This window comes from Tyto alba, unplaced genomic scaffold (assembly GCF_018691265.1).
Source record: "Tyto alba isolate M040663 unplaced genomic scaffold, T.alba_DEE_v4.0 Super-Scaffold_23, whole genome shotgun sequence".
NCBI lineage: Eukaryota > Metazoa > Chordata > Aves > Strigiformes > Tytonidae > Tyto > Tyto alba.
The window spans coordinates 1000893-1026425 of NW_024881297.1; the positions used below are offsets into that span (position 1 = coordinate 1000893).

At 50.1% G+C, this 25533-nt stretch overlaps 4 protein-coding genes across 5 annotated transcripts in view; 3 read left to right on the plus strand and 1 right to left on the minus strand.

The window, feature by feature from the left end:
* The first annotated feature begins 4346 nt into the window (after positions 1-4346).
* LOC104361254 (interleukin-8) lies at positions 4347-6790 on the plus strand. Its single transcript, XM_032992327.2, has 4 exons — positions 4347-4504; positions 4897-5026; positions 5755-5838; positions 6389-6790. Exons 1-4 carry the CDS (start codon positions 4405-4407, stop codon positions 6399-6401), a joined length of 327 nt encoding a protein of 108 aa, XP_032848218.1. The 5' UTR covers positions 4347-4404; the 3' UTR covers positions 6402-6790.
* Positions 6791-7707: 917 nt separating this feature from the next.
* LOC116961385 (C-X-C motif chemokine 13-like) lies at positions 7708-8764 on the plus strand. The gene is made up of 4 exons (XM_032992195.2): positions 7708-7816; positions 8056-8185; positions 8379-8462; positions 8584-8764. Exons 1-4 carry the CDS (start codon positions 7753-7755, stop codon positions 8606-8608), a joined length of 303 nt encoding a protein of 100 aa, XP_032848086.1. The 5' UTR covers positions 7708-7752; the 3' UTR covers positions 8609-8764.
* A 428-nt stretch (positions 8765-9192) lies between these two features.
* LOC116961483 (C-X-C motif chemokine 2-like) lies at positions 9193-10910 on the plus strand. Its single transcript, XM_032992557.2, has 4 exons — positions 9193-9257; positions 9812-9947; positions 10305-10388; positions 10529-10910. Exons 1-4 carry the CDS (start codon positions 9194-9196, stop codon positions 10632-10634), a joined length of 390 nt encoding a protein of 129 aa, XP_032848448.1. The 5' UTR covers position 9193; the 3' UTR covers positions 10635-10910.
* Positions 10911-14765: 3855 nt separating this feature from the next.
* CNOT6L (CCR4-NOT transcription complex subunit 6 like) overlaps positions 14766-25533 on the minus strand; it is a 34519-nt gene continuing 23751 nt past the window's right edge. For both annotated transcript variants that reach the window (XM_032992340.2, XM_042796330.1), the window contains exons 7-12: positions 23942-24099; positions 22737-22891; positions 21153-21304; positions 19798-20022; positions 18879-19081; positions 14766-18547 (exon numbers count right to left, since the gene is read on the minus strand). In XM_032992340.2, coding sequence (XP_032848231.1) covers positions 18335-18547; positions 18879-19081; positions 19798-20022; positions 21153-21304; positions 22737-22891; positions 23942-24099 — 1106 coding nt within the window. In that variant the 3' untranslated portion in view covers positions 14766-18334. The remainder of the gene's footprint in view (positions 18548-18878; positions 19082-19797; positions 20023-21152; positions 21305-22736; positions 22892-23941; positions 24100-25533) is intronic.

Below are 25533 nucleotides of genomic sequence, written 5' to 3' on the forward strand. Positions count from 1 at the left end.
TGGGCTGGGGGAAGGAGGCCCTGCCCGGGGCAGGGGGGTTGGGACTAGGTGGTCTTTAAGGTCCCTTCCGACCCAAACCATCATGTGATTCTAATGAGGATCCAGTGGGTGTAAAAAAACTTCAAAAATCTAATAAAAATAAAAATAAAACTCAAATCAAACTCTTGCCTGCAAAGGTGCGGCTGCTGCAGAAAATACAGAAGCTGTTAGGATATTTCTAACATGTTTCAGCTGTTGCTGGCCTGGATAAGTCCACAGATCAATGTATGAGGGTCACTCTTCTGAATTACTGGCATCCAGGAAGTGGTTAGCTTAAATATAGTCACGGGCTAGATCCTTACCCTCCTTCTCCCTTTTCAGAATTACCACTCAGCATGCATATATATTAGCCGCCCGCAATGACTGCAAGTTTTTCCTTCCTGAGAAAACACCACAATGTTTATCAATATACACATTAGTCATACATCAAAACCACCGTGGCTACTGTCAAGATAATTCAGAAACTCTGGGATTACAGTATCTCTGTCAAGTTCCCCTTTCTGGCCGCATCCACATTTATTTCACCTTTCCCACCTGAAGCAGAAACTTGTAGCAGCTTGAGGACCAGCTAGGCAAACGCACATCTTCTGGGGCGATGCAGTGGGGATTCACCAAACTACCCCGGCGTCCTGGGGGGGAAACCCAGGCGCGTCGCTTCAGAGATGGAGCCAGAGCTGGGCTTCTCTATGAAAATCTGCCTCTAGGTATGAATCAGGAGGGCATGTCTGACAGGGAACCGCTGGCTGTGCTCTGTTCAGCCTCGCAGCCGGGTAGCGATGACTGCCGTGCCACCCCACCGCCTGAAGTCGCTGGTGTTTTGGGGCTGTTTTTTCCCGAAGCAGCCGTGGGCCAGGCCGGGCAGCGCTGCCTCCCCAAAGGATGTCGTGGTGGCCGTCGCTTCCCCACAGCCCCGGGGTCAGCATGTCCTGGCAGCATTGACCTCTCCTACTTGGAGGGGAGCTGCTGCCAAGGCCACCTCTGCAGAGGGGGACACCTTCCTCTGTGCTCCTGAGGAAGAGGGGGCCCTCCTGCGCACCCCCGAGAGACGTGTGGGTTTCATCCTGGGTACAAAGTGAGTCAATAAGCACCCCGACTGGCATGGGCGAAGTGCTGCGAGGACAAGCACAGAGCAACATGTCAGCACAAAGCAGCACATCCCTAGAGGAGGCAACCCCAGTGAAAGCACCTGGGATAGGTCTGGGGGCAAACATCTGCCTCCGGTGAAAACTGAGGTGGTACGGCCAAACGGATTGCCCAGGACCCCTCTAAAGCCACCTCTCTAAGTCCATCCAGCCGAAACATGCTTCTGTAGCTCCCACTTCCCTCCAGGGGAGGCAGGAGATGGACACCTGCCCTGTAGCCACAAATCTGAGGGGTCATCTCATTCATGAATTATCTTGGTCTGTCCATTGCATGTCCCCCAGGGGTAGTTTTCTCCTGTACTCATTTCCTTAAGTGCCACCAGCGCTGGTGTTGGTTTCCCTGGGCTGTGGAAGAGCCACGCTTGGCGTGCTGGCTGCGTGCCCCGACTCCGTCCTCTCCGCCGTGCAGCTCTGGGGAAAGTTGCTTTCACTTCTCTTGGTTTTCCCCAGCTATAAACGCAGGATCATTCTGAAGTCATGAACCTCAGAAAAACTTTGAAACTTTTTTGATGCCTCCGTTGCACTTTGAGAAGGTGATCAGTCATCTCTCCCAGTAGATCACTGCCTTCCCTACTCTTTTGCAGACGTGACTTTGAAGAGACCCCTGCCACGACCCAGCAAAACCATTTAAACTACTACTAGGTTGGGCTCCTTCTACTAACTGTCTGCAAAGAAATTGAGAACTCTGAAAGTATTGGAACAAAAACTAGTTTTAAAGACATCTCCTTTTCTACAGCCATAGCAGCCAGGCTCTCATTCCCTACATCAGACTTTGGGAATAGCTCATGGAAATTTTCCCTGGACTCTCTGCGACCCTGATGTCCAGGGAGTTAAACTCCTCGCTTGTCCATTTTTGACCTTAATCTCTTGAACAAGGTCTTTACAAAACTTCTGAACCTATCTCAGAGGAAAACCAAGTTTTTAAGAGAAATTTTAACATTTTGTTACTATATAAAATGCTGATGTGATTTGAAAGCTCCAAATTACAACATTATCACACAACCACATCATTTTATTTCTGCCCTCTTCCTTCCTCCTCACCTCGCTCTTGTGGCCATGTGTCCCCTTCCCTTTTTGCTTCCTTGCTGGTGACTTCGCCTTATTCAGGATACCCTGTCCCACCAAAACCCGAGAGCACAAGGTGCTGCTGTGGCTATCGCTTTGCAGCGGTGGCCCTTGAGTATCCTGGGTGAGAGCCAAAGGTGTTGGTTGGTATTACAGGACTGACACCTTGCATGCCAAAATGCGTTGCTGTAGTCCTTCAGGGGCTTGTTTGGAGAGAAACACCAAAGATGCTGTGAAATGTGCAGAGGAGCAAACACCAGCCTGTGGTCCCCCAAAACGGGCAGGAGTATTCACAGAACCACAGACTGGTTTGGGTTGGCAGGGCCCTTAAAGCCCCCCCAGTGCCCCCCCCTGCCCCGGGCAGGGCCCCCTTCCCCCAGCCCAGGGGGCTCCCAGCCCCGTCCAACCTGGCCTTGAACCCTTCCAGGGAGGGGGCAGCCACAGCTGCTCTGGGCACCCTGGGCCAGCGCCTCACCCCCCGCACAGGGAAGGATTTCTGCCTTAGAGCTCACCTAAATCTGCCCTCTGTCAGTTTAAAACCATCACCCCTCATCCTATCATTGCACCCCCTGATCCAGAGTCCCCCCCCACCTCTCCTGCCCCCCCTTTAAGCCCTGGGAGGCCGCTCGAAGGTCCCCCCGGAGCCTTCTCTTCTCCAGGCTGAACCCCCCAACTCTCTCAGCCCGGCCCCCCAGGGGAGCTGCTCCAGCCCCCCCAGCATCTCCGTGGCCTCCTCTGGCCCCGCTCGAGCAGCTCCGTGTCCTTCTGCTGTTGGGGGCCCCCGAGCTGGCCCCAGCACTGCAGGGGGGTCTCCCCAGAGCGGAGCAGAGGGGGAGAATCCCCTCCCTCAACCTTGTGTATAAGGCCTGGAGGGCTCCGTGTTGCCGGAATAAAGCCTCAAAGCCCTGTGGACGCATGACTCTACAGCACTGGGAGGATGTGCACGGTCTGACCTCCCTTTCTATATGTCCCTGCAGTTTCCTACTGCCCCATACACATTTACTTTGATGTCAGTAGTTTGCCCGCTACCCTTTGATTATCCTTGCCGCGAATGATGGAGAACTGGCTCACCGACTGCACAGCGCGCTGAGCTGGGAACGGAATAAAAGCTGCTTTTCCTGAAACGCTAGGCGGGCAGGACACCTCTAGCTAAGCCCAGACTATGTCAGGCCTTAAATGAGGTCAAACAGGGAGACCCCCGAAGCCACCCCTTGTGCTGGCCTGTGGCTCCTTGCGCGTCCAAATGGGGATTTGGTCCCTGTGTTATCGAAGGGCGCCCTGGCCCGAGCGTAGAGAGACGTTCCCAAGGGAAACGGTGGGGCTGCAGCCCCTCTCCCTCCAGCCCCAGCACCGCAAGGGGGAGAGCTCAGGTCTCCCCTCACGAATCCCTGAGTCCATCCCAGCCCCTGTTGCTTTTCCTGCTGAGCTTTGCTGGCATCCACTTGTGTTTCTCTCCCGGCCACTTGTGCCATGAGTCGCTGCTGATAAACGCGCACGTCAGCACTTAGTCATGAATGTGCAGAGATGTAGGAATGGTTTGCTTTTTGCTGGTGCTACTGTACCAGTCATCTCTTGCATTTCCTGGGTGTTTTACTTGTACAGCGAGGTGCTAGATTTGAAGGGTCTGAGTGGAAATGTGTAGCAGAGTTCTTTATTATTTTTCCACGGTACGGTGCTAGGCATTTTTGCTGATGTAAGAGATAGCAAAAACAGCGTAGGGGAATTATAGCCCTAAGAAAGAAATATGTAAATATCTGTTTGCATTAAAAACCCCCCTGCTTACCCGGGGCTGGCGCTCTGATTTTATTCTGGGCTCTTTTTGTGGTTGAGGGGTAAATGCTAAAGGGAATGAAAGGTCATGTTTGTACAGACTCGGCTGATAAGAAACAGGGTGTGGGGAAGATCGCATGGGGAATCCAAATGTGCACTTCGTCCCAATGGTTTGTTTTAATCAATAACGTTGTAAATTCAGCTTCTGACCTGGCTGCGGGGAGCATCCGAGAAATTACATCACCTCTCTTCACGGTCTGCTGGTCGGACGTGACCGCTGAAGTTTGAATCTTGCTTGCTTGTGTCAGAGCGTGACCCTCCCGAATAAATAGGGGTGTTTCTTCACCCGGTTCCTCAGAGCATCTCCGGGGCTGAACCTGCTGCGAGGATGCGAGGGCTGGCTGGGGTGGGGAGGGGAGCCCCCGCGCTCCCGTGGCTGCTGCTGCTGCTGCTGCTGGTGATGGTGATGTCCCACTCAGCCCACGCAGGTGAGCTTCTGGTGTCTTTGCAGAGATACCCACGGGTGTCAGCTCCCAGCCTGCCGTGGTCCTCGCCGTGGGTGGGCATCGCCTGCATCCTGCCCTGAAAGGAACCGGAGGAGATGGAGATTCCTCCTGGCTCTTTAGCCCAGGGTTTTTCTCGTAGCCAAGGAGAGAGCGTAAGGAAAGAGCTGAGGATGTGGTTCAGCTCTCCGGAGCTGTGTGAGAGCGGGGTGCCGAGGCAGAGGCACAGCTAACAGTTTCTTACTGTGGTCCCCGAAGCGTTGTCAGTGAAAGCGCGGAAAGGGACAATTTCTTTGGCGCTCTGAGAGATTCGGAGTTGCTGCATCTCTAAAGAACGCTGTTTGTCTCTGCAAGCTGCTACCTTCTCTCTCTCTCAGCCATCCTGGAGGTGAATGGAAACCTGAACTGTAGGTGCGTAAAGACAGCTTCGGACTACATCAATCCAAAGAGATACGAAAGCATCGAGATCAGACCTGTGGGAAGCACCTGCAGGCGTACAGAGATCATGTAAGTGCCGCGGGCGGCTCGTGGGGCAGAAAGCCCCTTTCTCCTCCGGCAGCACTGCCCCTTTTCTTCTGCAACCAGCCCGCTTCTCCGCTCCCTTCCCGAAAACTAAAGCTTTTTGCAAATGCCGACAAGCTCACTCGCGCTTCGGGGCTGGGGAACATCAGGTGTTGGAAACACAGCCGAGGCGACCTGTCAGAGGTCCCCAGGACCTTAAAGGAGAATTTCCAGCAAGGGAAAGCATGATTTCCTCGTGCTGGTGCTTAGTGGGGAGCGTGCTGGCGGGAGGTGTTTGCAGTTTGGAGGAAGCACATCCTCAGACACGGAGGCAGTGTGAGCCATAACCAATTTTTCCGCTACTCTGCAACACTCCTGAGAGGAAACAGCATCTTGGATCAAGCCCTTATCTCGTTACTCCTAACCTAAAGCAGTGTGTTAAGCAGAAGCATAAGGTTTCGTTAACTGCTCGGCGTTGATACATTTGTAAATCCACAGAGAAAATTGTCTTTGAACAGTCACCTCTGGGCTTCAAGCACGGTCTCTGCTCCACGCAGGAACATGTTGCATCTTGCTTTTTCCTGACCATCCTGCGGCTTCCCTGTGTGGCTAGCAGCTTTCTGCGATCTGCTGGCGCTGTAAATGAAAGCTGAGTCTTGCAGATGAGCTCCAGCTGCTCAAAGCCCTGCCTTGGGAGGGGAGGGTAACGCTCCTAAACTCTCCTTGCCTTTCAGAATTAAAATAAAAACCTCAGGAAAGGTGTGCGTGAATCCTGACGCCCCTTGGGTAAAGAAACTGCTGAAGCGTATTGCTAGCACGTAAGTTGCTTTGATGAAACTTCCTTTGGCTCAGCTGGCCCTTTGACAGCATCCCATCGCCTCTGCTGTCCTGGGGAGCGCTCGCAGGACCAAGGGCTTTTGGGGGGGGGGCTGTCAGGGGTCGAGGGACCCACTCCCAAAGTGATGAGGAGTGAGACCTCGCTGCGCAAAGCAGCGCTCGGTCGTTCGGCGTGACGATGCTGCCATCCGTGGGTTGTGTTCTCCCCAGCTCGCGCATGGTGCTGCGCCCCTGAAAACCTTTTGGCAAAGGGGAAAAAAAAAAAAGAATTGTAGGGGGGGTGGAAAATGGCAGGAGCAGGGTTTGCTTATTGTGAGTGCAATCGTGTGTTGGCGCCTGGCTGGGAAAGCCGCTCTCCTTCGTCATGCCCAGGTTTGTGGCACGGCGTGAGGGCGGCCAGGAGACCTCCCTGTGAGCGACGCCTGCTCCGGGGAAACGGCGGTGACTTCCTTCAGCTGGGGCAGGAGCTTCCTCCCCCAGGGCCTGCTTTGCTCTGAGTTCACACGTTTCTCCTCCTTCTGCTTTTCGCAGGAAGAAAAAATAAGTTTCCTGCTAAGGAAGTTGACGCTCAGAGCCCCGAGACGGGCTGGCAGATGATGCCCAGGCGTGCAAACCTGGCCGCTCCTCGCTTCCCCCCCTTCCCGAAAGCACCGAGGGCAGCTTGCTGCTGACCCCACGGCAGGTTCGTGGGGGTGTTACCCCCCTGCATTCGGGCCCTGGATCAGTGGAAATATGAACCCTTCGTTTATTCACTTGCCCGTAGACCGTGAAGCCTTTCTCTGTCAGGGCTGCTCCCATCTCTGTTGGAACAACTTTGCGACTCTTTCCGTGCGAAGCGCTCATCGGCAGAGCGCGTGTCTGGGGTTTTATTACACAGCGTGGCGTGTCCTGTCCTGAGAGCTCAAGTCAAATAAAACTCATTGGTTATTGTTTTGTTTTGTTTTCTCCTATTGTATTTTCTTTGCATCTCCTAGCTTCAAAGAAACTCGGCAGAGCTTTGATAAACCCCACTTTCGTAGCCTTCTTGGAGCTAAATTTACCGTCGTTTGCATCTGGTGCTCTTGATTTGCTCTTATCTTTCACAGATATGCTGCAGGCATTAAAATGTATATTTGTGCATACATCAGGTGAGGTATTTTTGCTGTAGGTAGGGGAATGAGGGCAGCACGTTAGGCACCATGAAAACCCCTTTTACACAGAGGAAAGATTTGTCCAAGACAGCGATGGCCCAGCCGCCGCGGCGCAGCCGGTGGGAAGCAAAGCTCTTTCCCAGTATAACCCGTTGCCTCCCTTGGTGCTGGTTTGAGGGTGCAATGTTGCTGGCAGGGAGCTGGGTGATAGAGCCAATGCACCGGCGTTTGCGATGGGGCTGGGCTTTGCAGCGGGCTCGAAGGCTTTTGAAAGCAGTAAAGGCCACTGAGGAAATATAGAGGGTGGGTGTGAGGTCACTTGGCAGAGTTGTGAGATAATTGGCCGTGGGGGGAAAGAGCAAAAGCAAATGTCACCAAAGCTCAGGCTGGGATGCGCCTTGCAGCGGGGAAGTGTGGTTGTAGGAGAAATTAGTTATATCTGATCCTGCAGAGGAGAAAAGCACCCCCCAAAAAAACCTCCCGGCTTGTGCAGCTGTGGGGGCTAAGAATAAGCACTGGGGGAAACAATCGGTATCTTTACGAGACCTGGCTTGGTAGGAAGGGGAAAATGGAGATGGTTTCAGGAAGCCCGAGCCCCAAGCCGCTTTTTATCGGCAGTGCTGCAAGCTCAGCGAGCACCGTCAGCAGGGAGCGGAGACGGGCGAAAACCACCCCAACCCCGGGGCCTCCCGCCCGTGCCGCCCCACTTCCCTTATTTTCCAGCTCAAATAGGGGGCTGCTGCCGGGGCTGGGGATGGGGCTGGCATGGCTGCTTGGGTGGCCCTGCTGCTGGGGGTGCTGCTGGCGACCCACCGCCCTGGGGATGCAGGTGAGGCTCCCCGTGCCCCCTCTGCGGGGGGGGTGTGAGGTTTTCAGAGGCGGCATCACGCTCCTCTCTCCGGGGCTTTTAAATACCACCGAGGCTTTATTGTAAGCGGGTGCGGTGAGCCTGGGGGGGGGGATTTGGGGGGAAGGGGGGGGAAGGGAGATGCGTTGCCCAGAAAAGGTTTTGGGGACGGTGATGGGTTTTGGGGGGGATGCGTGAGCCGCGGCCGTGTGCCCCTCCAGCTCTCCTGGAAGCCAACGGCAACCTGAGCTGCCGCTGTGCCAAGACCACCAGATCCTTTATCCCCCCACGGAAATACAGCAGCATCGAGGTCCGGCCGGTGGGGAGCAGCTGCCGGCGTCTCGAGGTGGTGTAAGTAGCTCCGGGAAGTGTGTGGGGGGTGTGTGTGGTACGAGCCCTCTGCTGCCCCCCCCATCCTCCCTGAATTATTTCAGTTTTGCGCTCTTTTTCTTGATGAGGAGCAGCGGGGGTGGTGCTCGGCTGCTCGAGCCCCGCCACTGGAGGAGAGGGAAGTGACGGTGCTGAAACCCTGCGTGTTTTCTAGGATTAAGCTAAAAAGCCTGGAGAGGGTCTGCGTAGATCCAGAGACCCCTTGGGTGAAGAAACTCCTGCAGGACCTCCCTAACCTGTAAGCCCTGTCCCCACCCTGAGCAAAAGGGGCTCCTGGAGGGACCAGGGGCATTTCGTGGGGACCCGCCTTCACACGTTTCTCCCCCCCCACCCCCCCCACCCCGTTCTGCTTTTGGCAGGAGGAAGAAAGAGGCTCCCCACTGAGGAAGCTGCTGCCGGTGGGACGGCCAGATGTGCTGAGCCTGACCGGTCCCCCCAGCTGCCCCCTTGCCCCGGTGCAGGGCAGGGGGGGGGCATGCTGCTGCCTGAAGCCCTGAGCCCCTTTTTCCTTTGCATTAAATGCATTTAAGACCTCGAAAACGCGACTCCTTGCTTCCCCACCCTCCCAGCCCGTGGCCTCCCCTTTGGGTACAACCTTACAGGTCCAATAAAGGTGACAGCCCTCGGTCACCGTCGCTTCCACCCCACGCTGCGGCACGCCGAGGGGCTCGGGGGTGCGGCGGGGAGCGGGTCCCCGTGGGCTGGGGGAGCAGAGCGGGGCTCACCAGCGTTTCTCCGCCAAGAAACACGGGGCAAGCAGGAGGTTTTAGGAGGCGGCCGGGGTGGTTGCTGCCTTTTTCGGCGGGGAGGCGGCGGAGGCCACGTGCGACAAGGGGGGAAGTGGCGGCAGGGAAGTCGAAGCAGGGGGCAGCTCCCTTCTCCCCCCCCCCGGCTTTTCCCACCCTGCGAAATCCCCAGTGGGGCTGGCTATAAAGCAGCCCCTGCGGTGACTCGGGACGGGCAGTGAGGATGCGGCTGCTGCCGGCGGCGCTGGCCCTGGCCCTGCTCCTGAGCAACTCGGTGCCGGGGGGTGGTGAGTGACCGTGGAGCATCCATCCATCTCCCCCCTCCAAATCCCTAGGCAGAGGCGTTGGGTGCCCTGCCTGGGGCTGAGCACGGGCTCCTCTAAGCTTTCAAATCCGTCTCTTGCCTATCTTTGAGCTTGAGTTGATCTTTTAAACCCCGGGGCTAAGCTGGAGGGGGATGCCCGGGACCGGGGCAGGGCGGGGATTTACCTGATGCACTTAAGCTTCTTCAAGACCCCCCGTGAAACTTGAGCGCTTGGTGGGCGGGCAGTGGGTTTAATTCATAAGATGTTGGTTACATTTTCAAACCTTGAAGCTAAACCTCCTCCGTATGCTTGAAAAGAAAGCTCAGAGACTGTGCCGGGGAGTAGGGGGGGCGGGGATTCACCTCGCATCTGCCTCGCTGAGAACCCCAATAACTGCAGAATGTCCCTGCAGACGGCCCCGTGGACATCGGGGACGGGGTGGGACGGTGGCACGAGGATGGTGGGGCAGGGGGGTGTCCCCGTTTGCCTCCCTCGTGGGGGTCCGAGAGCTGGGTGTGGGCTGCTCTTGGGCGCAGGTCTGTCACTGGAGAGCCTGCTGACCAACATGAGGTGCAAGTGCATCAAAGCGACCGCCCAGGTCATCAACCTGGGGCTGATCCTTGCCATCGACGTTACGCCGCCGGGTATTCACTGCCGGAGGAAGGAGATCATGTAAGTGGGAAGGAGGCAAACCAATTCCTGCGAACCGCTTCCACGTGTAGCGGCACAAAAAACCACGCGGGCGCTCGCGGTCTCTCCCAAGCCCCCAGGTCTTGCGGTGACCCTCGCGAGGCACGGGCTGTTGCAGGGGATGCCACTGCCCGTTTTAATGGGGGTTACCCCCGGATGGGCTCCCAGAGCCGAGGCCGAGGCCCAAAAAATACCACCTATCTCCTGGCAAGGGTCGTGGGGGTGTGCTCACAGCTGTGCCGGGGAGCGAGAGGGGTTTTTTCTGCAGACAGCAGTGTGGTTAGAAAAACTTGGGGGCAGAGGCGTGCGTGGGGCTGAGGGGGTCTTGTCACCTTCCAGCCTTACCATGAAGAAAAACAAGAAGGTGTGCGTGGCCCCTGAGGCGCCCTGGATCCAGCTGCTCATCCACAAGCTGACGCAGAGGTACGCAGTGCCCAGCGCCCGAAAACCAAGCGGCGTATCAAACGTGTTGGCGGGACGCCCTGCTCCTCCTCCTCCTCCTCCTCCTCTTCCTCCTCCTGACCGTTTTCTTTTCCATTTCTTTCCTCCTCCCAAATCCGCAGGAACGGCTCTAAAAAAGAAGCAGCGGTGCGACCACGGCGGGAAGCGTTGCAGTGGTGCCAACCCCCCGCCCCGTCTCTCCCTCTGTCCGGGTACAAGGATAAATAACCAGCCACGGTTATTCATTCCTCTGGGGGGACAGCAGTGATATAACCCCTTTGCGCTGAGGTACGCCAGATTTCGCACCGCAATGCCAGCGCTTGCTCTGCTCCCAGGGTTTCGGGAAGGGGCAGGAGCCTTCCCCCGCTCCCCCCCACTAAAAAAAAAAAAATAAAAGGCTTTCCCCTCAGGCGCCCAGTATCGCCCTCCATTTCAGGTGCCTGCGCTGTTCCTGCACGCGAAGGCAGCCTGTCCCGGGCACCATCAATAAAAGGATGAATGTGCTTCCCTCTTTGGCTGCGGCAGCTCTTTCTGCATGGATTTGTCTAAAAGTTGGGATTTTGGGGGGCAGGGGAGTAAGACCGGACCGTGGCACCGCAAAGCCCTCGGCCGCTTTGCTGCAGGGCACTTCCCAATGCGCCGCCTTCCCTCTGCCCCAAGTTTTTTTGCGCCTTTTTCTGACAGCTCCTGGGAGGAGTGGGTCGTGCTGCGGGACGCTGGCAAGAGTTGGCTGGGATCTGACCTCTGCAGCCCCACGGCGCTGGCTCCCAGCTGGGCGAGCCGCAGGAGAAATGGGAGATACAGGGAAATTTCCCAGTAGGCTGGCTGAGGTTCGCTCCGTGGACCCGTTTTCCTGGGATGGGTGCCGGGGACCCCGACGCGGCACAGGGACGCCCCTCGGCCCCGCGGACCGAGGCGACGCGGGTGGGACTTGCAACCCCGTGCAAAATTATCGCCGCTTAAAAATCCGCCTTGGCCGTGCTGTTAGTAGGTGTCGGAGGTCTGGGGACTTCCCCAAAAGCGTGGGAATCAAATCTGTGGCACGCACCCCGCCACCCCGGCTGCCGAAAGCACATCCCAGGGCAGCTGTGAAACAGCCGGCCGGTCCCCGTGTCCCCCTCCTTCCCGCCCTGGGCTTCCCAGGAACCACAGCAGGGGACAAGAGCGGTTGCCAAAGGGCTGTTTATTGCCTACAGAAGGAAATAAAAGTACATAGGTGGGAAGAAACAAGCAGCTATTCAGCCCTATCCATCACGTGTGAGCAGTATCCACCTCCACGGTGCAGGGGGGAGGTGGTGTTTAAATTTAAAAAAAAAAAAAAGAAAAATTAAAAAGGGAATTAAAAAGTAACAGTGCAGGGTTTTGAGGACCTCCCTCTCCTGGGCTGCCCTAAGGTTAAGGAAAGGCCGGGCTGCTTAGCGCAGTCATCGTTGTTATTTTGTCCGGGCTGGGTCTGTGCTGGGGAGCAGCTCTTCCTCCTGCCCGGGTCCCCTCCGTCCCCACTCGATGGGAATTCACTTTCTTGGTGAGCTTTTCACTACAAAGTAGATTTCCAGGGGGAACTGCACCGTGGCATGGCACCTTCTCCAAAACACAAGTTCTTTCAGAGAGGGAAAAAGGATCCTTTTGCAAAAGCAAAGGAGAAAGCTGGAGGTTTCTTACTATTTATTCTCGCAGGAAACATGGAATAAGCAAGTTACTCCGTTTTTTTTTGCTCAGGGCTCAGTTGGAGGCTGCAGTCTTGGTGCTCCCTAGGGTTGGTGTCAAACTTTGCAAAGCTTTTTGTCCGGGAGCGCTGCCCCGTCCCCATGTCAGGGTTGGAGGGGAAGGCAGCCTCCCAGGGCCCCCCCACCCCCCCCGGCAAAACCAGGGCCGGCTGCAGCCTCCGCAAGCAGCGATCCGCCCATCCGAGAGCCCAGCGCGTTCTCAACGAAAAGCTAAGCCACCATTTCCAGAAAACGAGCCATAAATCCCCCCCTAAAATTTTAGCGTAAGCGTGCCCGGGAGTGACACTGCAGCTCCCCCCCCACCCCCCCGCCACGTGCACTTCCATCTTTCCAGGGACAGGACCTTGCGGTTGCAAAGACAACACACAAGAAAGAAATCCAACTAAAAAAAAAAGGAAAAAAAGCACACACACACACACACCCCCCCCCCCCCGACCTCCCAAAATAACCACCGTGAAATGGGGTGGGAGGGGGAGCCTGGTCTCCCCTCACTGCTGCTCCGGCCCAGCCTGTGAGTTAACGAATTAAGGGCATATTTAGCTAACGTGGTGCACACAAACTTTAATTGCTCGGAAAGCAAACACACGATGCGATAATTGAAAATGGAAAACAAAGCCAAAGTCATGTAACATGTCACTTGTAAAGAAAGCCACCATGAGTTGTCGGTTTGTTGGGTTTTTTTGGTTGTTTTTTTTTTTTTTTTTTTTTTTTTTCTGCTTTGGAACAAAGACAAATACAGACAAATGCAAACTCAGTGAATGCCTAAATTGTGGGAACTGTTTAACAAAGAGGACAAGACCAAGTACCAGGAGAGGGGAAAAAGAGTCCTATCACTTGGTGTACTTTGCCATCAGCGCTGTCTAAAACAACCTAAAGTACCAGAGCACCCGAGGATTTCTCTATCTTCATGCTTATTTCCAGATAAACTCCAAGAGACTGTACTCCTGAAGCCTGTCATCCTCAACCACAGCCAAACGAACAAACTTTATCGTCTCTTAATGCCTTTTATAGAGGCCACTCAGTTTTCTTAGGATGAAGGAGTTTAACTTTAAAGGTGTTATGTCCCTCTTCTGACTGTGCAATGCCCGCGCCTGCCTCACCCGCTCTGGTTTTGGTCCCTGCTCCCATTCCCTGGAGGAAAAGCAAATCCGTGGTCGGGGTCAGTGCAGAGTGGTCACAGCAGAAGATGGTGTATCGCTCAGAGCTGTGCCTGGATCTAGAGCCTTAGAATCTCCTTCTAAAATGGTTTTTAAACTTAAAGCGAGTTCTTGGCTGACGCTTGACACAGAGGCTTAAGACGTGAAGGGTTTCCACCAGGTTCTCTTGGGGTTTGTGTCGCCTTTGAACTCTGAAGGGTGAGAAAGTATGTGACTATACTTCTGTCATCTTATAAAAAACGGATGAGCTGCCTATCACGAGATGCTTTCCCTCACTATGAGGTGGAGAGACTCTACTAATAATAGAGTCTAGCAGAAAAACCTCAACCTCTCTGCATCTAGGGCTCCGTTCTTTTCCAGTCTCTAACAAATCAGGCCCTTTGCCCCTCCAGGCCCCAGCGCTTCAGCTCCTTTTGGGACATGCAAAATTAGGCGTGCCAGTTAGGGATGTGCTCACATCGGTCATCTTTGCGTACAACAGGGAGAGGGTCCTTCCTTGGGTTTAAACGGGCCTTAGATCTTCATTACCATTACAAGAAAAATACCCACGCAGAAGCCAAGAACGGAGGAATCGTAATGATGTGCAAAGCTGAGGTCGCTGGGGAGAGGACAACCGCTACTTGCAATTAAATCCCCTTTTAAACCAGTACCAGGGCGCGTATCGCATCGGTGCAAATATTTCTATTGATTTGCCTCGGGTGGGACTAAAAGACCTTTCACTCCACCCCGCTATGCCAAAGGAAGCTTTTGATGCTAGAAGCTGAAAATGAATCCCGCAAACGAAGTAACTGCCGCTGTGTTGCTGGGTTTACACCCGGTCTTCACATCGTAAGGACCCGCAGCTACTTCTGGCTCCTGCTCCCTCCCGAGAAGGTGTGAATACTGCACTCCTGGTCTAGGAATCCTTCAAGTGTTTCCCCAACCCATCTTCTAAATTAACAGAGAAACTCTGAATTTCAACAAGAGCCTTTTTGGCTGCCCCCTCGCCACCTGATCAAAACCAACCCCACCGGAAAAAAAGCGGTATGAACCTTTGAGGTCTCAAATTCTCACTTGGGGTTTGGACTCGACGTCTCGCAAGCCGGGTGCGGAAAGCCGGTCTCCGAAAGCCCAATATTCAGGATTAAGTGGGAGCTGCAGATGCTCAGCACCTTCGTAAAGCGGGCCTCGGGAGCGTGACTGTGGATACAGGAGTCCCCACGGCACAGCCGGCGAGCTGGGAGCCCGTCAGCCCTCCGCAGCGATACCCGAACGCTGAAGACCATGGTATAGGTTAGAAAGCTGCGTTAGGTCAGCGGCAAGCGCTTCTGAAAAGGTTAAGAGTCAAAGATTTTGGCTTTTTCATCTATAAAACACAGAACAGTGACGACCTGGGACTAACAAGACCTTTCCTGAATGTTTCTGCAGACTAAACAGGAGTGGCTTCCAACAGACAGAGACAGTTTACCAGTAAAACGAAATATTTTCTCAACAAATGCTGGAAAGGGACGACAAAAGCTTTTAATGAGGCAAATGGGAAGGAAAGCTGGTCTCGGACCCCACTGTGCCATACCTGACTTCAGCGTGTGGTACGCAAGTGTTCGTGCTCCTTACATCGAAATAAGGAAACAAAAATATTCAGCTACATTGTACAAAATTCATTTTTTTTTTATATATATATATATATACACACACAAAACCCCATATCTAACAGATTTACCATATTGAATTTTAAAAAGTTGCTTGTCGAAGGGTGTTGGATTTTTTTTTCTCTGCTTGCCTTAGGCAGTGCTGTTGCTTAGAAGTTGACACCAGGCACCATATTTTTGAAAGCAAACCAAGCCAGCAAGGAGCAGTAAAGGGCGTAGGGCTTTTTTTTTTTTTTTTTTTTTTTTTTTTATTATTTTTCCTGGGCATCAGCTGCGAGGGCACTGCGATGTGCTGGGAACTGAGGCTCAGTGATGGAGAGAACTGACGGTTTCCCGGCCGCCTGTGCCGCGGGTTGGGGATATTTTACTTCGTATTATTCCCTCTCCCCTAGAAAACACCCGACCGCCAGCCTCCTTCTGGGTCAAAAGAAACTCAGCGTTGCCATCTGGACGGTGCGTGTGTTCACCGCGGGGGATGCCGGCTCCCCGCTCCCTCCCTCCCGAGAGCAGAAAATCGTCCCGGAGAGCGGCGCCGCTGCTCGGCCCGGAGAGAAAAGCACAATCCCCTTACTGCTCCTGCTGGGAAGGAGGAAAAAACAAAACGAAAACGGGGGGGGGGGGGAGCCAGACACACGAAAGGCAGGGAAACGTGTCCCCCGTTACGCGCACTGACAGAAACATGAACCAGACTTTTTTTTTTTTTTTTAAATTAAATCCAGAGGTTTTGTGCAATGTCTGTTAAAATGACTTTTTCTGAAAAAATTGCACAGCGTAATGGACGTTTGGAAGTGCATTTTGCAGCAGAGAAAATCCAATTAACCACCTTCCCGCAACAGAACACTTCAATCGGTTAGAAACCAAAGGAAAAGTCAAACTTAAGCAGTTTACAATGTTGGTCAGGGTTCTTTTTTTTTTTTTTCTTTTTCACCCCCATCCTCTCCCACCCCGGTATTACAAAACATTGCTGTTTTTTATTTTTATTAATAAATGGGCTCCTCTGCAGTTCATATACAATCATAGGTGAATTTTAAATTCCATTTTATACAAACATCTCAAAAAATATTGGGAGTGAAGTATGGTAGGAAATACTGCTCACGTTGCTAGTTAACATGCGTGTAGGAAAAAGGAGGAGAAGGGTTCGTCAGTGCACACCTCCAGAGCAGAGCACCCCCCCCTCCAAAAAAGATACAGTAGCTGATTACAGAAAGGTAATGTCCACAAAATTAAGTTTTTCATGCTATTCTACTTTCCAGTACTATACTCTCAAGTCGCTTTCGCAATTTCTCTGCAATGGCTAGGTGGCGGACGCTGAGGTATATTAAAAAAGAGACACCTGCACCTCGAGGAGAATCCGTCTTTAGAAAGGGTTTCGGTTTTTTTTTTTTTTTTTTTTTTTTTGGTGCTGCACAAAGCAATTGCTGTACAGAAATTTCACCCGGCTACGGTCGCTTCCAATTTATAGTCGACAATAGATGACGCCTCCGATTTTTAGGCACTTCTTTTAAAAGGGAGTTGCTGTTTCGCTGAACCCATTTTTGAGTTCTGTCCCACACCACCCCCTCCCCGGCCCCCAACGAGAGTCAGGGAATAGTTTCTACTCTAGGTTCAACTGATTTTTGTTTCCCTCCGGATAATTTCCTATGTATAAAACGACAAAGGAAATCTTTAATTATAGAGTAGAGGAACAGCCTGACTTAGCAGTTTTGCAAGACAGAAGATGGCTCCTTAGTATTTAATTTCATAATTTAAATTTGACTTTTTTTTTTAAGTATACGAATGAGACATAAATATAGGCTATCAATCTGTTTAAAAATTTCATTCACATAATGGAAAATTTTTGCATTTATTAAAAATATCACATTTTGAGACTAGAAACAGTAAAGTGCATGAAAAGTTTAAAATATAAATTCAAGAAAATCTTATAGCAGCAAAAAAGCAGAATAAAGAAAAACTTAAAAACACAGACACAACCTTTTCCTATCACTGTGCCATTTTTTTTTTTTTTTTTTAAACATTAAGCAGCCAACCAATTTTTCAGAAAATTGCATTATGTTTAATGCCTCTTGAGGCACCAGGTTTTGAACTGGCCACCTAGAGCACAAACAAAAAAAAAAAAAAAAAAAAAGAAGGGATTTCCAACACATCCAAAGAGCATCAACGGTTGGGAATGAACCAGCAGCTTTTCAATTCAACCCTGACTGACAACGGAAAAGAAAGTTTGATCAAAAAGTGTGATGGCTATTTGGCAACTAGGGTCAGGAAAAATAATCCGAGGAATGACTGCGGCCACCGCTTGCTCCCCCAAAGCAAAAAGCATGCCGACAGCTGCCCCGCGTGCCCTTCGGAGACAGAAGTCGGGTCATTTCCAGCGGCTTTTTTCCTGCACCCTACGCTTAAGCAGTTAATCCCAAGCGCCCCGTCTTTGCAACTGAGCTTGGGGGAAGGGACCCTAAGATGGATTTGCAACTTCTTTATTCGCCCGGAACCCAACCGCTTGCAACGGCTCCTTTCAAGTGCGATTTCTTACCGTTTCTAAGTCCTGCTCCCACGCGGTGCCGCCGAGCAGCGGGCGGCCCGGGCTGGCCGAAGCGGAGAGGCAGCTCTGTTTCACAGAGCTCCTTCGGATCCCTGCGCGTCTCGCCCAGGAAGGGCCGAGCCCTCGAGAGCTCCGGAAAAAAAAAAAAAGCCACCGTGGCGCCCGCTGAGCAAGCGATCTACACACGGCGTTCAGCGCTCGCCCGCCGAGTCTCGCGAGACGCAGCTTCGCTTCCAATTTTCGTTGTCAATGAAGTTACGTCGGGAGAATTTAGACCTCACATTTCGTCACAGGTATTAAGCCATCTTTGGTTTTCTAACAGCAGTTAGATTGAGGGGCAGGGCCCCGCTGCTGATCATTTATAGTCAGGTATTAAGTGCTTCGCTAACGTGCAAAATTTATTTTGGATGCAGAGTTCAGCCCCTGGTCTGGGTTCAAACAAACAGTATTTCTAATAATTCTTCCTACAAAACAAGCATTCCTATGTTTGTTTTTCTTCCTCCTAAAAGTTGGCTCATTTTGCCCCGTTCTGGAAAAAAGCATTACCTTGAAATATGTTAGTAAGCAAGTTTTTAATCTCATTTGTCCGTTTCTAAGTGCAGCTTTCTACTGAAAAGAAAAAGCTTGCCGGTTTAAAAACAAACAAAACAAAAAAGAATTAAATTAAAAACGTGGAAAAGGGAATAATACTTTGGTTCCAGCCCTAGTGCCAAATGATACCAGTATGCACCAAAATGTGCAAAATCTCATATCAAACACATAAGGAGAGGAGCTTGAAGAAGCAGCTTAAGGTTGGCCATACTTCACTCCTATATACTTTGATTTACAACTGTACAGGTCCATAACAACAGGTCCTTGCCCTCAAAGGGGCAGGGCTCCACTACCTCCTGTTCGGCAAGTGCACACCGTTGACAAGAGGCAGGAGCGGAGGATGGAGTTCTAGTTGTGTTAACAGTGAGAAGTGGTCTGAAGGGATGTGAGGGTGTGGACACCCAGTGATGTTGTTGTCAACCAGCCACTGAGGGTCCAAAGGCCCCAGGACACCAAGCACGTTCATGTGAGTGTTGGAATAGAAAATGTAGTCAATCACACCCTAGGGAGAAAGAGAAACACGAGAGTGAGAACAGACCTCGCTTCTGGCAACAACTCACGGGAAGAGGCGCGGCGCTGGCATTGGGGTAAGAGACGCGCGCGGCCTTTTGCGTTCAAAGTCATTAAGTCACCGGCCAGAGCCAGGTCGGAAGCTTAAAAAAGCCAGCAAATCAAGGGTTTGTGTGCGGTAGGAAAAGTGTCCAGCGAGTGTAGGAACCAGTGATGAAGCACTTACAGGAACAGAGGGAAAGACAGCCAATGGTCAGAAAACTAAGACAGCATCCTGGGGAGACCAGGTCAATGTCTGCCATTTCAGAAAAATCGCTGCTTACTTTGAAATCAAAAGTGTAATTGGTGTAAGGCATCAAGTTGTTTTCGTAGGCGCTCTTGAGTTGGAAGCCGTGCGTAATTCTTCCTTCAGAAGCCCCGTTTTTCCCATTGCCACTGAAGTTCATGAGACACTCGTTATAACGCAACTCCTTGAAGTCCTTGTGGTTGTCAGCTACTATGCCATTGCTTAAGTATTCCACTACACCTGTTTGCAAAGGAAAGGATTCAGGGAGTTGCTTTAAAATACAACGTTCAGGGAGTGTTGGCCTCGGAGTTAAAAACCGAAACACCAATAAGACACACCACGAGATCAGAAAAGAGCTTTCCACCTAAGGGCAAATCTACACCGCAGCCGCCTTGCCCGCGGCCGAGCCGCACGCACCCTTCTGACACGCAGCCAGGGAACTGAGGCTCTCCAGTGGTTTTGACACCATTTTTTGAGGATTACAGTAAACCCACAGTATGGGTACCACAGTACGCATGCGACGGGGTGCTAGAGAAGCAGCTTTCCTACGTATACCTGATATTACAGTATGGAGTGTCATCATTACTAAAGCAAACCCATTGCTTTTGCCAGTATTCATGTTCCATCACGAACGCGTGTCTCTCCTGCTTGCTACTGCTGCTCAAGGAATGGGTGTTTGCTTAATGATTTACTTAAGATCTGTTTGTGCTTTTCTACATCTCTGTAGGTGCAACCAACTTTCCTGGAGCGTACAACTGATCACAAAAAGCAGTCTACTCAACTGGAGGCCTCGTGTTCTCTTCAGCCAGAATGTGAAAGACAGCTGTTGCTAAGAAAGCTTTCATCCATACCTACCCAGGGAAGTGCAACTCGCCCCATCGCCCCCAAAGGATTCAAAAAGAGGACTCAAACATTCTATAAAGGTAGGCTGAAGATTAAGCCAAAGTCAGTCTTACCTGAATCAGGCAATGAGTTGAGATCCGCACACAGCACCAGAGGGATAGAGTTAGGATCTGCTGTTGGGCTACCAGGCCTGCTTGAGGCTTTCTCGAGGATATTTTTCAGTTCCGAGACAAACATCATAGTCTGAATGAGTTTCACATCTGAGTATTCGGGGTCCCAGTGCATGTGGGCATTGGCCACAATAAGCAGCTGTTTGTCCACATGAAGCGATTTCATACCTGGATAAACAAACACATTTTTATCAGTGACAGGATGATTGTGTGAATACAGCAGATTCCCCCCCCCGTTAGCATTCAGGGCCTAGCTACTAAGGACACCAAGTCAAACACACCAGCAGATGGATGTGCTTTTGTTGCTGGAAAAAAGGCATTACCTGAACCACCACTCCTTTCTAAATCAGCAGCACTGACATAGTATTACGTGACTAAACGTCTCCAGGATAGGAAAGAAATAGTTGGCATGATCTGATACCATTACCATCGCTTTCCTTCTCCACCACTCAAGTGGTCATCGCTTGACCGTGCACCACTATTCAGTATTTAAGGCACAAGGGAGGTTCCTGACTCAGAGCTGCCATGGTACGGCAAATTGTTCCCTTGGGAAAAAATCAAACCTGCTTAAATGAATGCAGTATGCACATGGCTGCTGCAAAATGCTGTAGCTGCTTTTCCTATTCATCTGAGAAGCCATACTCTGAAAGATGGGGCATAAAGCCACAGGCAGCTCCTTCTAGTCCTGCAATTTCAATATTTTGCTCCTCTGGAGAGCACGCTGGCAATACGCGATCAAAAAACCAGACACGCAGACAGAGCACGGTGGCAATTTTAAGTATGTTGAAATTGTCTACTGCATCTGATCAAACTTAATGAAAATGTGACAGTCAGTCAAGTGGCATGAGAAGGTATCTGATAATACCTTTCCTCCACATCAGTATATTAGGACTGTCACGTAACGACTGGGGGAGGATGAAAGGATTCAGTCAAGGGGAAAAAAAGAGAGTTGAAAGCAGAAGTTGACTATTTCCAACTACTGGCAAGATATGCATGTAAACACGCTGACCTCGGAAAAGCTTAATTCTTCAAGTAGAATTTAACAGAGTTAAGTAAGCAGGGACAAAACATCTGACTGGGAGTGCAACCAGACCAGGAAATCACGTCACCTGTGTCCTGCCTTAGCCACCGATGGGCTATCATTTCTCACATTAGCACAGTGAGCAGCTTCTGCTCATCTGCGAGTATTTGGTCACCACCACCACCTGCAATAATATTCCAGAGAGCCGTATTATCTAGGAATAACACACCTTTACACGGAACTGACTAATTGACAGGAGAACCACGGTCATACTCACTTGCTCCAAATAATTCTTTGTGCACCTCTAACACCACGGCAACTCCGATGTTGTCCTTCGTCATCACTCGGTTTAACATAGCTTCTGAACCTTCTGAGTTAGCCATTGCCACCTGGTTGAACTCCACCGTATGCTTCTGCACCAGTGTGAATCTGATTAAACAAAGGGAATCGCATGTGAACACGTGTGACGCACAGCTACGTGAAAAGACACGGTTTCTATCTGCCCTCCCGTCTACCATGTCCAAGGAGAGAGCCTGAAGGACAGGGAGAGGCACGTTTCTTTTGTCCTCTCCTTTTATAAGAGTGAAAACAGTTCTAAGAAATACTCCCCCAGTCAGGATGGAGCTCTCGGTCTGGCAAGTGAGATACTCTCAGGGTATTCGAGATAGGTGGGGCTGAGGAGGTGTTTACTTGTTTCAGCATAGCACGCCGAGACGACTATTTAGAGCAACGCTCAGAAGTTATCGCACCTCCTCGGGAGTGTTCTAGGCTAAAAATTAAGATGAGATGGTAATTAAAGGCTTGCCTTTTCCTTTGGGCAAATGCATTATTAAAAAACAGCTTCTTGCAAACCACTAGCTACCACCATTAGTTTTGTGAAATTGGTTTTTCACTCCTTTCCAGCCTTGGGATGCCCAAAGCCACCTCGCTTCGAGACAAAACAAAGGCTACCTACTGAAAGGGTTTTTTTTGTTTTGTAGTCTATGAAAATTTAAAAGGAGTATTACTAGTCTTCTGTTTCTACCTGAGAGAGCCACAGCTTAATAACCAGACCTCTCTACACTCCCGTTGGTTTCAAGGTTTGAAAAACATCAGTTGCTTGTTTTCACAGACTTCCTCTATTCAAAACCAGTCGAGTTGTTTTTATACAAGTTCTGAAAGGCGTATTTTTGTTGCTGGAAGCGCTGAAAACTCTGAAAGGGAGCTAAGGCTTTGCAAAACTTCCATTCTAATTACTGAAAACTGTTCCGAGGGAATATTCAAAGGGATACTCGGTGTGGCACAACCCGTGAGCAGTTTACAGAGATGGGGAGTGTGAATGCCAGCACCTCTCTGCCCTTCCCAACAGTTTGATGCTTTTAGTGTAGCAGAACTTTTTGGATCAAGTATTCCGTAATGTAATGTTTCGATTCATAAAAGCAGAGAATATTCTATGATCCTATGGCAGCAATACATCTTTTAATACCTGAAGATTAAGCCAGCACAGCTTAGAGCTCTTTAGTCTTAGAGGAGTAAAACTCCTGTCAAGGAAGGCAAAAGTTTGTAGAGAAGGTGAGGTATTTATTAGATCTGCCCCAAAAAATGCGCACACATGTAAGCGTGTAAGTTTTTACTCATACTAGCTCTCCTGCAACTTCCACATTTCCGAAGAGATACCTTGGTTAGTAGTCTGAAAGGAACGGAAGGCTCCTGTTGCAAACAGAACTGCAAAAGGGAGGGGAGGATCGTTCTTTGTAGTGAACTTTATCTTTTGTTTTACAGCACAATACCTTCACTACCACGTGCCCTGCGAGAGGAAAGCTTTCAGACCTAAGTCAAGCTGATTTTAACATATCTTTAAAAAGCTGCTTCTGCCCCTTACTTTTCAGTTTTGAAGAATATTGCACAGCCATCCACATGCTTTTTCTCCTGCTCAGACATGATTTTGGCACGTGACTTTGGAGAAAAGAATCCATCGTATCCTCGTTCTTTCAAGGCTGGCAGAAAAAGGGTGAAGTATTGCTCTGTTTCCACTTCCTGGAATTGAACACAAATACCTTAAGCTGACAAAGTCAAGTACACGCTTCTTATCGCTGTATGGCAACCTGGGCCTGCCCTGGCTTGCAGTCAGCAGCTCTCACCAAAGTGAAAAGCTTCTGTTTGCACAAATCACGTCGCTTCCTAGATTAATGGCCTGCTGGAAACAGATTTGCATTCCTGGATATCCTGGAATCCCCCCAAAAGGAAAAGTGACAGGTGTATTTTGAATAGCAGTAGATTACACCTGATATTTTTGACATCTGAATGTGGATGCTGTCCTGGGTTAAAGCTTCTGAGAGGTCAACAGATATCCAGCAGCAATTAATATTTAATCGGGAGAGCTCTTTCGCGCAAAGGTCTCTCATTGTTCTGTAACAATACATTTTCTTTGTAGTAACATTTGGTCTCCAAGAGGATTTCAGAGGTTGATCTCTTCAGGTTTTCAGACCAAGATAACTACTCTCCTCTTGTGTGAGATTTCTGCTTACCAGAACTTGCTTAAAAAACAAAAGATCAGTTTAAAGGCAGAAACGTTCAACTGCTCTAAACATCAACAATAAATTTCTAATAACAGAGCAGGATACATGTATCAATGACAACTGAAATTTAACTTTGACCACGAGAGTCCCCTTGCTTGCCAATGAGAGTGTTTTTGAGACTTTAACTTCGGTAGCAAGCAGGACTGGACTAGGAACAGTGGCATTTGGGGATATAGCATGCTACATTCTCCCCTCCTACAGTAAACCCCATACACCCAGAGGGAGAATATTTAGGATTCTTATCCAAGGGGAAAAAGACCCAGATCTTCCAACGCAAATCACCTACTGATTTAGCTAATTTTCTCTCACTTACTCTGTCTAATTCCATAAAACACAAGCCAGTGCGTAAACAAGGAGCTGTGCACACAGCTTGTATTGGTAAGCCCCGGAATTTCTTAGCAAGCAGGCGAAGATGGTTTTCTCAAGAGAGCATTTCATTCTAAAGGTGGAAATTAATGTTTTCTGTTTCTGACGAAAAATACAGTTGGTTTTTTTTTTTTCGAATTACCTGAAGACTAATGATATCTGCATCACAGTTGACGATTTCTTCCATGATTCCCTTCTTTCTGTACTCCCAATTGAGCGCCCAAGATGGGCAGTAGCCATAGAGCTGCCGGGTGGCATACTTATCACACAACACATTGTAACACATAACGGTGAATGAAGCTGAAAGGAAGGAAAGAAAGAAAGAAAGGGAAAGGTTATCAACCTCTGAAGATTACAAATGCTGAACTTATTCAAGCCAAAATACTGAATCTTACATGGTTTATTATGGAGGGCCTACTGAACACAAGTCAGTGGGCTTATTCCACTGAGCGTTTCATGAGCAGGAGTAAAAAAGGCCCTGCTGAGCCAGCAGTTACCACGTAAGGCTAAACTCTTCCTGAAAAAAAATCAGCATTACTATCAAAACGAGAGGGCGTCATGTGCATAACAGAGCAATGCAATCCCATTTTGCAGTCAATTCTTTGTTACCTTTGGGGATGGGGGAGATCTAGGGGTCGGCAACAATTAGGAACAGTCTCTCTCTTTGGTAAGGAGAGGGAAAGGAGCAGCCATTTCAGTGCTGGAGTCAAAACCCAGCATTTATGGCATGAGGTGCCTCGATCCAGCAACTTCAGGCTGAAGTGACCTGTACAGTTCTAAAGCAAAAGCAAAACCAAGCTGCTAAAGAAGCTGTTACTATGTCATGACACCACAGCATCAGCCAGAAACGCTGCGTTAGAATGCTACATTTTTAGGCAGTCTGATTTCAAAACGTTCGTACAATTTTCATAGCACCTGTACAACATTTATAAGTTGCATCTAGTTGTATCTGTATCTATCACGTCCAAGGGCAAGAGAGAGGTCTGGGAGAGGGCAAGGAAGAGAAGAAGAAACTAAGTCACAAATTAGCAAGCAGCTACAATGTTATTTGGTTGCATTAAAAAAAAAAAAAAAAAAAAAAAAAAAAAAAAAAGAGAGAAGTCAGCATGCAGCTCATCAGGTCATTAACTTGAAACACACTTCTTTCACACACAAACTTCTCAACTCCCTTAGATTTTACACCAAGACTAAAAGATAGGGAAATGCAACATCCTAGCACCATGCCACTGGAAAAGACTGCTCATATCTGCAGAGAAACAAGTGAGGTTTTACGGTGAGGCTAGCCCACAGCTGTATTTTTTTATACTCATAGTCAAAGATTTCTGCTGTTTGGTTGTTTCACTTTTACAACAACAACCAATTGGCACATTACAGTTTCTACCATGAAATATTCCACAGCTCACTTGCCTAACGCTATCCTTTCTGAGGCACACTTCTGAATTCTGTTTCTGCTCAGAAAGTTTGATTTAAAAAATAAAACCAAAGTCTGTAAAACTCCAATGAGAATACTGATTTGCAAGGGAATTTGGAACAGAAATGCAGAACTTAATGTTGTGGTGGCTTATAGGAGTTTTGGCATTTTCCATTCCTTCCTATTTTTTTTCCTGGTTTGTTGTTCTTTAATATAAAAGAAGTGACAGATGATCTCAACTGCAACATTAGCCTGCCTAACACATGACTTGAGTTGTTTTGAAGACCTGCCATCACACTTCGAAAATGAAAACAGACTGCCAC

What these genes read in the sequence shown, in the direction of transcription:
- LOC116961483 (XM_032992557.2), top strand. Translation starts at nt 9,194, where the DNA reads ATGCGGCTGCTGCCGGCGGCGCTGGCCCTGGCCCTGCTCCTGAGCAAC. An exon ending in TGCCGGAGGAAGGAGATCAT is followed by an intron (nt 9,948 to 10,304) that starts GTAAGTGGGAAG and finishes GTCACCTTCCAG; the next exon opens with CCTTACCATGAAGAAAAACA. An exon ending in ATCCACAAGCTGACGCAGAG is followed by an intron (nt 10,389 to 10,528) that starts GTACGCAGTGCC and finishes CCAAATCCGCAG; the next exon opens with GAACGGCTCTAAAAAAGAAG.
- LOC104361254 (XM_032992327.2), top strand. Translation starts at nt 4,405, where the DNA reads ATGCGAGGGCTGGCTGGGGTGGGGAGGGGAGCCCCCGCGCTCCCGTGG. An exon ending in GTCCCACTCAGCCCACGCAG is followed by an intron (nt 4,505 to 4,896) that starts GTGAGCTTCTGG and finishes TCTCTCTCTCAG; the next exon opens with CCATCCTGGAGGTGAATGGA. An exon ending in TGCAGGCGTACAGAGATCAT is followed by an intron (nt 5,027 to 5,754) that starts GTAAGTGCCGCG and finishes CTTGCCTTTCAG; the next exon opens with AATTAAAATAAAAACCTCAG.
- LOC116961385 (XM_032992195.2), top strand. Translation starts at nt 7,753, where the DNA reads ATGGCTGCTTGGGTGGCCCTGCTGCTGGGGGTGCTGCTGGCGACCCAC. An exon ending in CCACCGCCCTGGGGATGCAG is followed by an intron (nt 7,817 to 8,055) that starts GTGAGGCTCCCC and finishes GTGCCCCTCCAG; the next exon opens with CTCTCCTGGAAGCCAACGGC. An exon ending in TGCCGGCGTCTCGAGGTGGT is followed by an intron (nt 8,186 to 8,378) that starts GTAAGTAGCTCC and finishes CGTGTTTTCTAG; the next exon opens with GATTAAGCTAAAAAGCCTGG.